Source organism: Trypanosoma brucei (genome assembly GCF_000002445.2).
Source record: "Trypanosoma brucei brucei TREU927 chromosome 11 chr11_scaffold01 genomic scaffold, whole genome shotgun sequence".
NCBI lineage: Eukaryota > Euglenozoa > Kinetoplastea > Trypanosomatida > Trypanosomatidae > Trypanosoma > Trypanosoma brucei.
Window position 1 is genome coordinate 407,203 of NT_165288.1, and position 16,216 is coordinate 423,418.

The following is a 16,216-nucleotide window of genomic DNA, read 5'->3' on the forward strand; positions in this document are numbered from 1 at the left end:
AAGAGGAGCAAAAACGGGTACTTCACCATCAATGCCTGCGCGTTACCGCAGACGTTTCAAACTAAATCGACTACGACACCGGGGGGGAGGTGTGCCAGGGAAGCTAAATACGTTTATGTTTTTGTAACAGCAAGCCTATTTCTTGCCAGATTGGTCTTTACAATATTGAAAGCCTTGTGTGCTCGTTCTACCACCTTCACAAGATGCGCCTTTCGACACCTGAAGTTACTAGCAGTATCGTCAGTGCGCGTACCGTTTTTTTTTTAAATTTTGCACTATACTTGTTGGTTGTGTTTTGTAGGTTGCCAACTCCCTCCTGCTCACTATTTTTAATGTATCACCAATCTCCATTTTCATTACATATGTAGGCGAGAACGAGCTGCATTGGGGGTGCAGAGTGTCGAAAAGGAGACGAGAGCGCTGAGAATAGTAAGATATATATCACTATGTCACATCGAATAAGTTCAACTAACAACCCCTTCAGCGAGCGGGATTTTAACCTCTTGAAATCTGGTGCTCTTGAGAAGTCACGGTCTGTGGTTTCTAGACGTGAGCAGGTATGGGATAACATTGTTGATGTTGGTGAGGGAGTGAAGGCAAATGATGTGGAGGAGCTGATGGCGCGGCTAGAGCAACACGGTCTACGGCGAGTGCTTGCCGAAAACGAAGGGGGAACTGGTGCCCTTCATGCGGCGGATGGCACACACGGAACCGAAAATTGTGATACCTCAACAGAAGACATTGATGAGGACGATAGTTGCGAAAAACGAGCACCATACTACTACATGTGTGTCCCGTGTGAATTGTCATTAACTGAAATTTCCACCAAACCAGCAACCATGAGGATGTTGCAAGATGCCCATTATCACTTCTCGTCCGCTGAGCATCGATGTATTGCATCGTGGATGGGTGTGGTTGATATTGAGAAGACACTTGCTGTCACATCACGGCTAGAAGTTGGGGGGTACATTAGAATTTTTGTTAATGGTATTCCTTTTCTTATATCGGCCCGTCCGGGAGGCGGAGGTATGTTCTATCCACTTCCCCACGAAACAGTGGAGGCACGGGAACAATCGGGACGAAACGCAGAACCCAGCAAGGGAACTGCAGTTCGAAAGGAAATTTGGTACAGACCCCTACAAAGCGTATTTACAAGGTGTAAACAAATCCTCTACACCGCCGCTTCGCGTCAGAAGTTGCGTGGAGAGAGCAGTCCATTCCGCGCCCAAAGGCGCAACGGTATTGTGCTGCTGCACATCCCAATGAAAACGTACGAGCGGGAGAGTTTTATTCGAGGGCCGTCGGTGCCAGCCCTCTTTGAGGTACAAAGGGAGCGAGTGTCGAATAAGAAAAGGAGACACAAAGAAAACGGAACCCGGACTTGTTATGTGATGCGCGAGAAACCAATAGCAGCCTGGGAGGACGAGGATGACTCAACGGATGCGATAAGTAAAGTTACTGTGAAGGAGGAGGGCGTGTACCGCCTTGTATTGCTTTGTTCAGATGATGTCAGAAGGTCTATGAGACAAGCAGAGGAAGAGGAACACGAACCGGAAACGCGGGTGTCGGGTGAGGTGACTCATCCTCTTACGGTGGAGGCCTTACAAATGATTGGAGGGACAACCAGAGAAGAAAGCAACCAGTCGGACGGCAAATCTCTGAGCTACGATTCGAGTTCTTGGAGCCGAAAAACATAAAACAAAAAAATGCATTTATGGGACCGTTAAGAGGGGGATGCACGACGGCGCATATCACTGTTCTGGTTTTCTTCTTTTTCTTTTGTAACTTTTCTTTTTGTAGTTTCTCGCTTCTGTTACTTTTACTTTCCCGTTATTGTTGTTCGTCGGTTAATATCAATGTAATTGGGGAATCGGCTCTATATGGCAATAATGGACGGTGCGCCATATCAAAAAAAAAATTGTGAGCCTTGTAAGATAATATGTGGTGAGGGGAAGTGAGTGGAGCTCCACATTTTAGAGCGCGAGCCGCGCTCGTAACGATCCTCGTTTTAAAAAAAAATTTTTGAGCCCTTTAGTGGTCAAACGCGGGTCGTGTTTTCCTTACGGCTTCGTCTAATACCGTGTCTCCCTTCAACGCAAAAAAAAAAAAAATTATATATATATATATAGCGCTACCCGCTTACTTCTTTCTCTCCCCCTTTTTTTTTCCTTTCATCTCTCTGGTTGTGCTGAAGCACACACACGCAAACGTACACAGGAAGGGGTGTTCGAGTAGTCAAAAAAAAAAATTACATCTGGAACTAGGCACAAACGTGCGTAGTGTTTTTTTTTTTTGTGTAAGGTAATTTGAAAGAGGAGGGGGGGGAAAAGGCAACAGAAAAGGGGGAAAAGAGAGACAGGTGTAACTATACCAGTCTACCAACGCCCCTCAGTATGCCGGAAAAACCTGGTTCACATTCCATGATAAATTCATGTAATGCCCGCGTTGTCTCTACGCCTTTTGGAATCAATGGCTTAGAGTGCTACGACGGAAACTTAAGTGTCAATCACCCCCGTGTGTTAAATTCTGCTACTTCCAGAAATGAAACTGCAGTGGGAGGAGCACTTGGGATTCGTAACTTATGCAACCGAAACAAAGAGGAGATGGATTTTGATAAACCAATTGTCTTAGCTTCTCTACATCACAAGGGTAGACTAGTGGTGTGGGATGCGGACACAATGGATGTATTGGGAACATGTGATCACAGCGGCGCATCAGTGATTGAATGTGTGATTACCCCAACTTATATTTATGTGCGCGTAGAAAACGAGGGGTGTCTTGAGGACAAGGAAGCAAGTATTTTTATTTGGCACACGAAGTCGCTTAAATTGTGCGACCGTGTTGTGGCCCACGATGGTCGTGTGACATCGTTTGCGGTGAGTGATGAAAGTGACGCCTGCTTCGCAACTGCTGGAGTGGATCAAATGGTGCACCTCTGGGATTTGGCGAAGGACCACATGATACCCGTACAAAAAATTGCACTTAAAAGCAGTGTGACGGTTTCACTTTACTATGCAGGCAAAATCTTTGCCAGTTACGCAGGCTCTCCGATGGTTGTGTGGGATGCGGTCTCTGGGAAGGAAGTTTTTCGTACAAAGGAGGAAAGTGGGAGAATAACCCTTGTTCGTTGGATAAACGATCCTCAGCGCGTTAAGAGCAAACGTCGGGTAGCGCAGGATCTCTCTATTATTGTTGGTTTCAACGACGGGTTTATTAAGGAATGGTCGGTTCACACGGCACATTCTTCCTCCTCCTCCTCCAGTTCCAGCGTTTCTCTGGCCTTGAAGTGGGCTCATAAAGTTCATCGTTCTCAAATTGACGATATCTGCGGAGATGATGAAGTTGTACTAAGTTGCAGCGCACTCGATGGCGCATTTCTGCTTCTTCCTTCGACAGGAAATGCGGCATCGCTCTTTTCTTACGGTGCGCGTATAGGACTACTTGATACGTGTTCGAAACTTGCCATCGTTGGAGCAGAGGACGGTTCTGTCGCTGTGTTTTCCTACGCCGAGTTTTACATGGGGAGAAGTGTCCCGGGTAAGTTATCAGTATTTCGTCCTCACGTTGGTAGTGTTACAGGCATGTTCCTCCAGCTGCAAAGGGATCAGAAGTGGGACAGGCTCATGTGCAGTTCAGCTGACGGAAAGCTGTTGTTCTTGGATTACAGCAAGAGTCGCTGTGGGTCGTGGATTGAAAGGGTGAAATCTCAAACTGTGGACTTCATTCCCCGCACTGGTGGCATTATTGTTCCACAAAAAGACGGAAAGGTTAGCATAGTGAATCGAGACACTTTAGCATTCAGCTCTAAACAACCATCGCTGAAGCTGTCCAAGTCAGTTATTACAGTCCGGTGGGTTGATGCGTATAACAAGCTACTTTTGGGATACGAAACGGGGGAAATTGCGGTGTATGAATGTCGAATAGACAACAATAACATCGTATCTTTCTTCAAACTGGAAGAGCGAGGGTTGTCGCCGTATTTTGTTCCACTTATTGCCCTTAGTGAGCCTTCCTCGCACCTGGCAGTGGCATGTTTTAGGAAGGAGACGCTGCATGAGGGTGGTTTCTTAGTCATTGATGTGGAGCATGCCGACATCACTTTCCCCTTGCAGTACCTACAACGATCATATGCCATCCGCTGCAGCATAATCCCTCTGAAGGATATGGAGGATTGCGATTACACTGTTATTTTGTTACTTAGAGATGGCAGTATCCTTCAGTACTTGGGTGATGCAGAGGAAAGAGTCGATGCCGTACTTACGAGGACCATATCTAATTCTCAACTCCCCAATGTGCGCTCGATGGAACTGACAGGTTTGAGCATTTTCCCCTCTCAATATGTTCTTTCGGTGGAGCAAACGACGACAGACGCACCAAAAATCACTCTCATATACGCGGAGGGACCTCATCTGAAGAGGGCAACATTTAGTGCAACTGCAGCGGGATCTGTGGAGGTGACAGATTTTGCCGAGAAGGGAGCGAACGCTTCTCAACAAACAGAGGAAAAAAAGCTTGGAGACGTGGTTTGCCTGACGGGTATTTTTCAGGGTGACTTGGGCCTGGCTGTGGTTCGAGATTCCCCATTTGTTGACCTTGTCAGTCCAGGAGGTGAATATTTGTACCGCATTTGGTACGGTGGAGATGTCCTCAACTACGACATGGAAGGTCGACGCCGGAGACAACTTAGTTTCCCCTTTGATCCTGCCATTCTTAATGAAAAAAAGAGTCTTGCAATGAATTCATCCTGCAGTGCTTGTTGTGTTTCCTTCTGTGCGGAACGGCGATATCTTGCCATTGGTTACCGTGATGGTACGGTGCAACTCTTTGATACAACGCAGCATGTCATATTTGCTCGCTTCATGGCTCACACGGCAACAGTCACCTCCATATGGGCCTTCCCCCACGCCATGGTTTCTTTTTCTGTAGATGGAAGCTGTTACGTGGGAAGGGTGACCCGTCGTGTGTTATTTGGTTAGTTTGTTTTTTTTTCTTTTTCTTTTTTTCTTTTTTCTTTTTATTTTATTTTCTTTTTTCTTTCTTTTTTGAGTCCAACTAAGTTTCTATCTGTTGTCTCTCTATAACCCTCATAGAACCCAAACAAACGCACTAGTGGAGCGTTGTTGACCAAAAGATGTTGGAGGGCAACCGAAAAAAAAAAAGAAAGTGTTTGTGTATGTGTTTCGCTGGTTAATCTTAAAGACGACTTTTGCCGTTTGACTGTCCCCTTTATCCCGCGTATGTACCGTCAGAAAACGAGAAGAGGGATATGATGAAAGAAAAATGCATTAATATTTGTTAATGTAATTCAACAGGACAAACCACCGCTAATGGCCTGAAGATCAGTGTCATTTCCTACTGCCAGCATGGAAGGGTTTCTGATGGTTGCTAGTGAACAGCAGTAGAAGTGAAGGGGTGCCCGAAAAAAAAAAATGGTTACAAGGGAGAAAATGGCTATCAAAGGTCATGTACTAATGATTTTTTTTAAAAAAAAGAAGAAAAATGAGAAAAAGGTGGGGAAGGGGAGGCAACAACGATAGAACATTTAATAATGGTCCCTCCTCTGATATTAGTTGGATGATAGATGTCGGTGCGAGTGTGCCATCCATTTTTTTTGTTCTTTTCATTACATTAATAATCCAAGGTGTGGAGTGGTGGTGACTCCCACCCACTCCTCTTCGTTTGCTGTCTTTCCTCCCTTTTGTCTTTTTTTTAAAAAAAAAAAAAGCTATTGCACCGCGCTGCGTAAAAGGGGGAAAAAACGACCCAGAAGTTAAAAAAAAACAAAACAGACGTTTATAACCGCAAATACAAAAGCTATGGCAAGTTCAAGTGGGGTGTTGCTGAACCGAGTTGGCCGACTGGGGTGTGTTTTCCTTTTCTTTTCTTTTTTGTTTTTCATGTCACAATTGTGTAAACGTACAGTTATTGTTGAGGCACCTCCCCTCTGTGTGCTCAATTCCTTTTTTAAATCATGACGGCGGTGGTGATGATGATTCCAATGAGAAAGGGAGAATGAAGGGGTGAAGAGAAGCAAACAAATATGTTTTTTTTCTTTTCTGCATTGAAAACGTAACGGGGCGTTAACAATATCGAGGGGTGGGGGGGGGGGTACCCGTTAGGTCCAGTAATAAAGTCACTGGACCGCAACCAACACGACGGGTTTAGAGGAAATCGCAACTTGTGCACGAGTGAAGAAGTTGGAGTGACGTGTAATTATGCGGTTAATTATATTGTAGCTACTTCCTTCCTTCCTTCCTTCTCTTTCTCTATCTCTATCTCTATCTCTATCTCTTCACGTTTCGTTTGGTAGTGACTTTTGAAATTGCCCCTTTAATTCTCTCAAGTTATCTTTCTCGAATATAAATAAATAAATGTAACTCGTCTACCTCGGTGGTGGGTGTCTTTTTTTTCTTTTTTTTTTTTTGTTTTTTGGTACAGTTAATCCATTGACATACATTGTTAACGGTTGCCGCTTCGAGGCGTGTAATGCTCCTTCATTCACTTACCCATATACATATTTGTGTGGTTTTAGCGGAAAGAGATTTGTTTGTTTGTTTTGTTTTGTTTTGTTTTTGAGAAAATAATTGTGTTGGTTGTTACGTATGCACTTATATCCGTCAATGCAATTCAACCTTTTGCAAAACGAAAGAGTAGTGCCTGCATATTTTTGTACTTTTTCCCTCTATTGTCCGGAAAAATATTTTAAAAAGACAGAATGGTCAAGGAAAGGGACGGATGGTGCCGTTTATTACATAATAATGATCAGGTGTTTTTCTAACGTGTTTGATTTTCCTCTGGATGTTTCTTGTTCATCCTTTCGTTAGGTATTATTACTCTTCTTTTTTTTTTTAAAGAGAAGTGTGAAACGCGGCACCCGTATCACACCCGGAAACTCAGAAACATATACATGTATGTATGTATATATATATATATATATAATCTTATACTGTTAACAAGTGTAGATTTGTAGCTTCCTAACCCGTTTGTTTGTGTATGTTGGAAGTAGAATTGCGTATTTGTGTCCCACAGGACTCTCGACTGTCATTTGCACAGTTAAGTGTTTGTTTGACAGAAGTATCATTTGCTTACGCTTTCACTCACCCACATACACCTACATATACATATATATATATATATATTTATTTATTTATTTATATATATAACACGCATGAGCTTCAGTCACGCAAAAATTCACTTCTTTCTCCTCCCTCACTCTACAAACTTTCATATCTTCCATTCCCCTCCTCAAAAAAAAAAATATTCTCTCCTTTATCATCTTTCCCCAAATTGGATAGTAGTAGATATTATTAGGAGAAAAGTGGGAAAGACACATTCAGATATACGCGTACGCAGAAATAACTAAGTCAGATACAGGAAAGAGTTTTTTTTTTTTCGTTGTGGGGGGTTAGAGATCTCTACCTATTTCGTCACCTCCGTTAGAAGCGGTTAGAGGAGGGGGAAAACAATAAAGGAGGGAAAGAGTTTCTTTTTTTGATTTTTTCGAGGTATAAAACAAACACTTGGCGGGGGTGGGGTGGACCGCCACATTCAGCAATGGCTTACCAGCAGTCACGGGCTCTAAAGAAGGAGTTTTCTCTTCCCATGGTGCCCGGTATGACGTGTGGTGAAGAGATGCTCCGACGGAGTTACCACCGCACTCAAGTGCACGGAAGGAAGTATGACACCAATACACACATTGACGGTGTCCCAGAGGACATGTCAAGGTTCAACTTACAAACGGTTTCGTCCATCTCCAAGTATGCTCCCGAGATGCTTCCCACCGCTACGCAAACGCAGAAAAGTGATGAGCAAAATGTCGACCTCACTGGCCGCGTGCTGCGTTTCTACGCTTACACGAAGGAACTCGTCCCCGAGAGCTTCGTTGAGCGGGAACGCGTTCGGAAGTTTGTCTTTAACGTCTTTTTGGAGGACAATACCATGAGTGTGGTAGAGGACGTTGCCGACAACTCCGGTATTGCCATGCCCGCTTCTCTGAAACGGCACATCGTCCCACTTCCGGATGGATCACCCATTACATTTGCCAACTTCCGTGTGGGTGAAACCATCACCTTCTATGGCCGGACGTACATGGTGTACGACGCGGACAAGTTTACACGTGATTTCTATTCGCAGTCAGGACTAGAGCTTGACCCGGCACTGCCGCTTCCCTTTGACGCATATACGGAACTCCAGAATCGGCCAAAGAAAATATATGCCGTGCGTACCATCGCGGCCAGCGACCCAACGAACCTCACACTCTTACCCGAGCAGGTGCGCGCCACGCAGCAGTTCCTAAAGCATGACGGCGAGGTGTTGCGTTGCGATTGCGTGTGGGATGACATGGAGGCATTGCACGGTACCAAACATTACCTGACTCTGTACTACTTTCTTTCGGATGACAGTATTGCATTGGTGGAGAAAGATTATCCCAACAGTGGTCGCGATCCGTTCCCGCGTTTCTTCCGCAGGCAGCGCGTAGCCAAACCCAAGGATGGCAGGTTCGACCCCACTTCATTGGGTACACTTACCTTTGAGGACACGAGCAACAGAGACTACTATACTGACGCCGATATTCGTATTGGCAACTGTTTACACGTTTTTGGTCGTGATGTGCTCATCTATGACTATGATGAATATACCCAGCACCACCTTCTCAAGAAATTTGGTATTACTTCATACGATCCCATACCGGGAGGTAAAAATCCTCCAGCAGCCCCAATCGGCTGCCACAGGCGCGAAAAGACAGCACAAGAGTTGGAGGAAGTTCAGATGCGGAAGCGCGCGGAGAATCGCATGCGGGAATATGGTGATGTAACCGTTAAGTTCCTCATGAGGTTGGATAACGCAAAGTATGAGGATGAAATCCGGCGCTTCGTTCTCACAGTGTACCCAGCAGATGATACTATCTCCATCTTCGAGCCTGTTATACGGAACATGGGCATTGTGGGCGGAAAATTTCTTCAGCGGCAGCGTAGCAAGCGCCCCAATGGTGAATTCTACACAGCAAAGGACTTCTTCGTTGGAGCGCGCTTGACCATCAATGGTTTCCCCTTCGTTATCTTATCCAGCGATGAGCGGTCTTTGAGCTATATGGAAACCAAACACGATGAGTTTATCCGCTCTGACATCAATTACGTGGTGAGGAAGCTACGGGCAATGCTTCTAAGTAGAAAAACGGGGTTGGTCGAGGCGTTCAGAGAGGCGGATAAGGAGAACTCAACTGGACTGAAAATGGATGTCTTTCTGGATATTATGAACCGGCTAAAGTTAGACATATCCGAGCAAGAGCTGCTAAGTCTCCTGAGGTACTTCGACAAACAAAATGAGTCGTATGTATCTTATGAAGAGTTCATGAGCCGTGTGATGCCTGAGGGAGTTGCAGTTGCTTCTGATGATCGGCCATGGGAAGTAATCGATGCCCAAAGCGCCGAAGAGGAGCTCGCTGCCTTTGTGGTCGATCCCCGTATCGACGAGGAGAAACGCCTTCGAGCTGAGCAGATCTCCTTAGCTGCGCGAGGGGCAGAAGAGTTCCTCACCTTATACGACCAGCGCCGACAACTGGTGTTAAAGGAGTTTCGTGCCATGACGGATTACTCTCCCGAGGGAGTTATTGGGGCCAAAGAATTCAAGATGTGTATTCGAAGGAAGTTGTTCGTGCAAACTATTCCAGATGCGGCACTCGATGCCCTTTGTGACAAGTTATTCCCACCCGAGATGCCGAAACTTAGTCTGGAGGAGCTTACGAGAGTGTTCAACGGCACCTCTACCTTGCCACGGAATATGAAGGATATCAAAGCAGGTGAATCCAAGTAATAATTAACTTGGAGTAGAAACTCAAGGAGGAGAGGGGAATTATGGGAGGGTTGGAAATGTGCCAAGGAGTGGAGAGGAAACAACAGGCAGTGACCATGAGGAGGAAGCGGGGAAGGGATGGTGATGAAGTGCATTAACATACTTTGCAGGTGAGATGAGCTCAATGCGCAACAACGATACAAGTGGAGGCACACCCACAGACATAGGCTCGGAAATAGATGTGCTCAGGTGGAGCCGCTTAATCTCATCTTTCCACATACAAAAGCGATGCAAAAGCGCTCCCAACGCCTTCCATCGTCTCACGATGCTCCGCAGTTTGTGAATTCCCTAGACTCGTTTTGTCGAGGAAAGGATGCTGCTTTTTCTTTCTTTCTACTCTCCCACCCTCTCAACCTTGTTCCTTTTTTTTTCGCTATTGTTCCAAATGTCATCCTTATGTATTATATGTGAAATTAGAACCACTCAGCCGTGCCCACATCATAGGGGCGTGAATAACCTACTGGAAGGAAGAAGATGCAGACGTGAAACAGCTAAAAGAGACAACAGTTTCAAGAAGGGAAGAAAAGTTTGGGTTATGAACAGTGCTTGAGACGTCATCTGTTCCTTCACCACTTATCGGCCCTTTTTTTGTTTATTTGTTGCACACGCAAATATACACACACACACAAGCTGAAACGTAGACTACTCTGGTTTAATCTGTTGTGAATGTCTTGAAGCCGTTTTTCCGAGAATAAAAGCAGAGAAGGGGGGAAAGCGATCTGAGAAAAACTCGCTCCCCACTCCTACTGGCCGTATGATACTCGTACCCTTTTTGTTATGAGCTCTGCTTCGTGTTATTTACCTTTTGTTGCCTGTTTCCTTTCCCGATTTGCCCGGTTTCCTCCACACCTTTTCAACTTGTTGTGCTGTTGGACACCCTTTACCATCCTTCGTATTATTTCCCACAATAATAAAAAAGAGGATATGATGTGCAATTCCTTTGTTGCCCTTTTGGTTTCTCTCGCGTTATCCCGTGGGAGCTTCGCTGATGTGGACGTTGGCGACTCCAAAGGGCGGCCAGCGGATGAGTGCCGCTTATTGGGATTTGACAAACCTAGTGTTCGTTGTCGTCATTGTACACTCCTGAAGCAGCACACAACAAATTTCACGCTGTATGAAGAGTGTCTGGCTTGCTGTGTAGATGAGAAGGTCCCACAGCTGTTATGGTACGCCACGGCCCGGTTAGTGGTGAAGAGCAAATCCCGGGACGAACCTGATCGAGAAGTGGATAAATTCTTAGCGAAGTATAGGAATAAATTTGGGAACCGCTTACAGGTAGTGAACAGTGCAATTGGGCAACCGACACATCTGATCATGGTGGGCGAACGCGGCACCAGGGATGCGCAGTGGGTCGTCGAAGACTGGTCGGTAAGCTCTCTGCATGATTACCTGGTGCGGGCGTTCAATATGGAGACGGAGGAACTTTTGTAACATTCCGGAACATGCTGAAGGAATTGTGGTGCTGTTTTGTTGCCGTTACAGATGTTTGTTGAGCGGTGGCGGTGGGGGGAAAGGTGCTATACGAAATGATGCAGCAGCGACCCGGACATACCATTGTAATTTTGTCTCCTCTCCTCTTTCCTCTGACATGTGCCTCCTACTTGTGAATGTTCTTCCTCACTGCTTCTGTTGTGCCTTTGCACGTCACATCAAATTTCAATATACATGTCCGATCACTCTCATTATTGTAATTCTTGCTTTTCTCGATTATTGGGTGTTGCTCCTTCTCCTTCACAAGAAGGTATAACAACTTTAGCACGACCTTGGAGAGCATTTCGCGAGTTCCATCTCCAATCTTGAGCGTGATTATTTTAGTGTTTTCCCCTGTTTAATTTAAAGTTCCACTCAAATTTACCTGCGTTACGTGTATATACATAAACGAGTGTCAGTGTTACCGACGAGGGCGAGCGGAAGAAGAAGGGAAAGGGCAAAGAGGAGTGAGATAGGTTTTTATTTATTTCTTTATCATTTTCGGCCAATTTAAATATAATACGGTATACGGATTTACACCTTTCTACAGCTCGGCGGTCGGCAAGGACAGCGTTTCGTTCACTGAAGCTACATCAGTGAAGTAAGTTGTTTGCCATAACTTGTTTACCTACTATTGTGCGGCAGAATCATTTTATTCGAACACTATGATGCGCCGTGCCTTTACGCGGGGTGCATGCGCAGCTCAGTCGTTCAGCATGGTACGCTTTTATACGGATGCCAAAACTGTTCGGCAGCCGCACCGCTACGACCAGGCAATCACCGCTGAGAACGAAGTATACATTGAACAGCTGCTCAAACAATACGAACAGAACCCGTGCGAAGTGGACGGCAGTTGGATACCAATTCTTGAGAAACTGCGTAGCGGCTCTCCGGATGCGCCTCTCGTGCAGGACTTCACCCGACCGGTGAAAGATGCCCCAAAAAGTGACAGCGAGCGTAGGCAAAGCATGGGCATTACTTGGATGGTTACGGCATATGAAAGGTATGGTCATCACTACGCCAAAGTGAATCCTCTCAGGAGTGAGCAAGATGTGGAAAGTGACCGAAGGGACTTGTTAAATCTTCACTACTCCAACTTCGGTTTCACAGATCAAGACCTTACCAAGGTGTTTCCTGTAGATATTGGTGGTGGCTTAAAGGAGGCTTTTGGTGAGAATGTGAAGGAAGCAACTCTGCAGCAAATAGTGGAGAAGCTACAGATGATGTACTGTGGTTCCATTGGATTTGAGTTTCTACTAACTGAGGGTGATGACGTCCGTCACTGGTTTCACAAGGAAATCTTGAAAACGTTTGAACCCCTTAGCAAGGAAGAACGTATTCACATTTTAGACGACGTGGTGAAAAGTTGTGGCTTTGAAACCTTCATTCAGCTCAAGTATGGGACGCAGTTGCGTTTCGGTCTTGACGGCGCAGAGGCTCTTGTTCCTGCTGTAATTGCATTGATGCAAGAAGCCAGCGACCTCGGCGTCACGTCCTTTGTCCAGGGCATGCCCCACCGCGGCCGTTTGAACCTTTTAGCCAATGTGAAGGTAAAGCCGCTAACCGACATACTAGCTGAATTCGAAGGGAAGACACACCGAAATGCGATCGCTCGTCTCGGTGATAACAAATATCACCTGGGAGCAGACAGACAAATTGAATTGCGCAACGGCAAAGTTATTAACTTTGATTTACTGTGCAATCCCTCCCATTTGGAGGCCATGAATCCCCTGGTTCTTGGCAAAGCGCGCGCACGCATGGTGGTCGAGAAGGACTCTGAGTGCGTCAGGACCCTCCCCATCATTGCACACGGTGACGCCGCCATATCTGGTTTGGGAATGGGCCACGAGACCATGGGTCTTTGGGATCTTGATAACTACCGTGTCGGTGGTACCGTCCACATCATTACGAATAACCAAGTGGGCTTCACAACCGACTCGGTTGATGCTCGAAGGGCAAAGTATTGCAGTGACATTTCAAAAATACACGCCACACCCGTGTTGCACGTCAATAGCAACGATGTTGAGGCGTGTGTTCGCGCGGCGCGCATCGCGGCACGTTTCAGGCAGACGTTCCACCGTGACATTATCATTGATCTTATCGGTTACCGACGAAATGGTCACAATGAAGCAGATTTCCCCGATTTTACCCAGCCGCAAATGTACCAAATCGTTCGATCGCTTCGACCGCTGGTTGACCTTTACTCCGATACGCTGGTGGAGGAGGGTGTTCTAACAAAGGAAGATGTTAAGGCAAAGAAGAAGGAATACGAATCACGACTGCGTGAAGCCTACGAAACTGCGCAGAGCTGTCCAGAGTACACAAAGGTGATCCCTAATTTAAGGGAAGATGCGGGGAATGCGAGCGAAGGCTACGATCTTGCGGCTGAGAAGGAGGCAAACCTCCCAAAGGCAGTTGAAACGGGTGTCGACATTGAAGTACTACGCCGAGTTGGTTTGCACGTCACAACAATACCAAGCGAGGTAAAGAAGGTTCACCCCGTTGTGGAGCGTACATACGCGGCACGGAAGAAGGCCATTGAATCCGGTGAAGGTGCCGAATGGTGTTTGGCTGAGATGCTGGCGTTTGGAGCCACGGCGTTGGAAGGAACACATGTGCGGTTGGCAGGGGAGGATGTTGAGCGGGGAACTTTCACTCAGCGCCATGCCGCGGTAACAGACTTGGAGACAAACAAAAAGTACATACCGTTGTGTAGTCTGAGCGAAGACCAGGCGCTCGTCACGATATGCAACAGCAGTCTTTCCGAGTTCGGTGTGTCAGGCTTCGAATTGGGCTACAATGCCGTGAATCCACACACCCTGGGCATGTGGGAAGCGCAATTCGGCGACTTCGCGAATGGCGCCCAGGTTATTTTTGACCAATTCTTATGTTGTGGCGAAGAAAAATGGAATGCCAAATACAGCCTCGTCTTGTCACTCCCGCATGGTTACTCTGGTGCGGGTCCCGAACACAGTTCGGCCCGCATTGAGCGGTACCTGCAACTGTGCAGCGATACTGACGTGGTACCACACAACTTTCGTCGTGGCTGCCCACTCCAACTGCTGGAGGTCCGCATCCAACGTTTCAACTGGCAGGTCTGTTATCCCAGCACACCTGCAAACTACTTCCATGTTCTCCGCCGTCAAGTGCGGCGGGGAGACCCCAAACCACTTGTTGTTTTCTTCTCAAAGGCGCGACTTCGTGCCCCTAATGTTTCATCTCTCAGTGAGATGTCTACGGGTACGTCATTTAAGCCAGTCATCGACACCGCTGTGAACGACGAGGTTATTGCTCGCAAGGTTCTCTTCTGTACTGGTCAGATTGAGAGCATCGTGGATGATCGCCGAAAGAAGCTTCAAGCGGAAAAGCCAGGCGTTCACGACGATGTTGTACTGGTCAAGTTGGAACAGCTCTCACCATTTCCGTGGGAACAAGTGGCCGATGTATTGGAAAAGTATCACAGTCGGAACCCGAACGTCCAGTTTGCGTGGTTGCAGGAGGAACCAAAGAACATGGGTTCATGGGCGTATGTGCGGCCGCGCCTTCAAAGACTGCTCAGACACTTGGGAATGGCGGGGTCAAGTGATTTCTTGCCATATGTCGGACGCGTGACAGCGGCCTCACCATCCACCGGATACGCCACCGTTCACGCTGAGGAGGAGGCAGAAATCATCAGACAGGCGCTGGCGTAATGTTGGTTGAAGTTGCTGTTTTATGGGGGGGGGGGAGGGGAAAAGGGGGGGGGAAAAGAAGCTCGACTACAAATGGGAAGTTTTGTGTTGCGACCTCCCAAAGAGAAAAAAGGGGAGGAACAGTAAATATTATGGGGGAAGCGGTGAACACGAGGGATGGGCTGAATTAGTGGTAACGAAATAAACGAGTGGATGAGTGAGAGGGCATGGGAAAGAAGCAAAGGGGGGGGATAACAAATCCGCGGATGAAAGAGAAATGACGAGGTGTAACAAATGCAACATGTGACGTCGTTCCCTCCCTCCCACCCCCATCTGTCCTTTCACTTTATCTTCGTCGCAGCGTTCGAATTTTCTGTTATTAATTTTGTCATTTTTGTTTGTTTTTTTTTTTTGGACTCCCTCTGGCATAAAGAACAACGGCATTGAGAAATCGAAGTGAAATGATGCTTCAGGGAAGCGGGATGTGGAGAACAGGAAAAAAATAAGCTGCGGTCATTGTGGAATTTGGTTTCGTCCTCTTATTATTATGTTGTATTGTTTTATTAACAAATGATAACAGAACGGGAATGAAAGAGAAAGCGAACGGAAATAGAAAAGTACCTTGTTTATTATTATTATTTTTTTTCCTGACGGGCCTCGTCAGCTTTTGAAGATTTTCTGTTATAAGCGCGGAAGGGTGTGTTAACCTGAAACGGGACAATGCGTGCAGGGCGAGTACGCAAATAAATATATATTTCACTTTAAATATATCAATCGGTCATCTATTTACATGATTCCTTTTAACGGCGGGACAAGTTTTTCCCGGTTCCCACCCCGCTCCCCCTCCTCCGAGTGCCGTTGCAGGGAAAATGGAGGGGAGAAGGAAACGAGAGAAAAGCTCATGTTCTTGGTTTATTTGTTAATTGTTCCCCGTCTTTTTTTATTATTTTATCGGCGAGCTTACCTACCTCGTGGGCAAAGGAAGTCCACCACTTTTCAGCGACGGTAGTACCCTTTCTGCCTTTTTTTAAAAAAAAATTCAATCACCACCCGCTTTCCCGTTACACCTTGTTATATCTCCTTTATCTCCTGGGATTGTTGTTGTTGTTGTTTCATATCGGTTTGTTTCAACTACTTCGGTCGTCACATTGCTAACATCACAATCCGTTACAAAATGGTGATGAGGCGATGGTGTGGCGGAGTTCAGTGACGAGAGGAAGAAG

The 16,216-nt window shown here is 46.3% G+C and overlaps 5 protein-coding genes across 5 annotated transcripts, besides 10 other annotated features; all 5 read left to right on the top strand.

The window, feature by feature from the left end:
* Nucleotides 1-446: 446 nt before the first annotated feature.
* On the top strand, nt 447-1,697 carry Tb11.47.0008 (hypothetical protein, conserved; the record flags this gene model as incomplete). The annotated part of the gene is made up of 1 exon (XM_823139.1): nt 447-1,697. One exon carries the CDS (start codon nt 447-449, stop codon nt 1,695-1,697), a length of 1,251 nt encoding a protein of 416 aa, XP_828232.1.
* A 400-nt stretch (nt 1,698-2,097) lies between these two features.
* Nucleotides 2,098-2,128: a sequence feature (AT_rich).
* Nucleotides 2,129-2,393: 265 nt separating this feature from the next.
* On the top strand, nt 2,394-4,976 carry Tb11.47.0007 (hypothetical protein, conserved; the record flags this gene model as incomplete). The annotated part of the gene is made up of 1 exon (XM_823140.1): nt 2,394-4,976. One exon carries the CDS (start codon nt 2,394-2,396, stop codon nt 4,974-4,976), a length of 2,583 nt encoding a protein of 860 aa, XP_828233.1.
* Nucleotides 4,977-5,044: a microsatellite.
* A 659-nt stretch (nt 5,045-5,703) lies between these two features.
* Nucleotides 5,704-5,724: a sequence feature (AT_rich).
* Nucleotides 5,725-6,239: 515 nt separating this feature from the next.
* Nucleotides 6,240-6,259: a microsatellite.
* Nucleotides 6,260-6,402: 143 nt separating this feature from the next.
* Nucleotides 6,403-6,431: a microsatellite.
* Nucleotides 6,432-6,550: 119 nt separating this feature from the next.
* Nucleotides 6,551-6,573: a microsatellite.
* Nucleotides 6,574-6,901: 328 nt separating this feature from the next.
* Nucleotides 6,902-6,938: a microsatellite.
* A 174-nt stretch (nt 6,939-7,112) lies between these two features.
* Nucleotides 7,113-7,162: a microsatellite.
* Nucleotides 7,163-7,554: 392 nt separating this feature from the next.
* Tb11.47.0006 (hypothetical protein, conserved) lies at nt 7,555-9,813 on the top strand (the record flags this gene model as incomplete). The annotated part of the gene is made up of 1 exon (XM_823141.1): nt 7,555-9,813. The coding sequence occupies one exon, from the start codon at nt 7,555-7,557 to the stop codon at nt 9,811-9,813; it is 2,259 nt and encodes a 752-aa protein (XP_828234.1).
* An 816-nt stretch (nt 9,814-10,629) lies between these two features.
* On the top strand, nt 10,630-11,283 carry Tb11.47.0005 (hypothetical protein, conserved; the record flags this gene model as incomplete). The annotated part of the gene is made up of 1 exon (XM_823142.1): nt 10,630-11,283. The coding sequence occupies one exon, from the start codon at nt 10,630-10,632 to the stop codon at nt 11,281-11,283; it is 654 nt and encodes a 217-aa protein (XP_828235.1).
* Nucleotides 11,284-11,987: 704 nt separating this feature from the next.
* Tb11.47.0004 (2-oxoglutarate dehydrogenase subunit, putative) lies at nt 11,988-15,014 on the top strand (the record flags this gene model as incomplete). The annotated part of the gene is made up of 1 exon (XM_823143.1): nt 11,988-15,014. The coding sequence occupies one exon, from the start codon at nt 11,988-11,990 to the stop codon at nt 15,012-15,014; it is 3,027 nt and encodes a 1,008-aa protein (XP_828236.1).
* A 24-nt stretch (nt 15,015-15,038) lies between these two features.
* Nucleotides 15,039-15,075: a sequence feature (G-rich).
* A 543-nt stretch (nt 15,076-15,618) lies between these two features.
* Nucleotides 15,619-15,639: a sequence feature (AT_rich).
* Nucleotides 15,640-16,216: the final 577 nt, after the last annotated feature.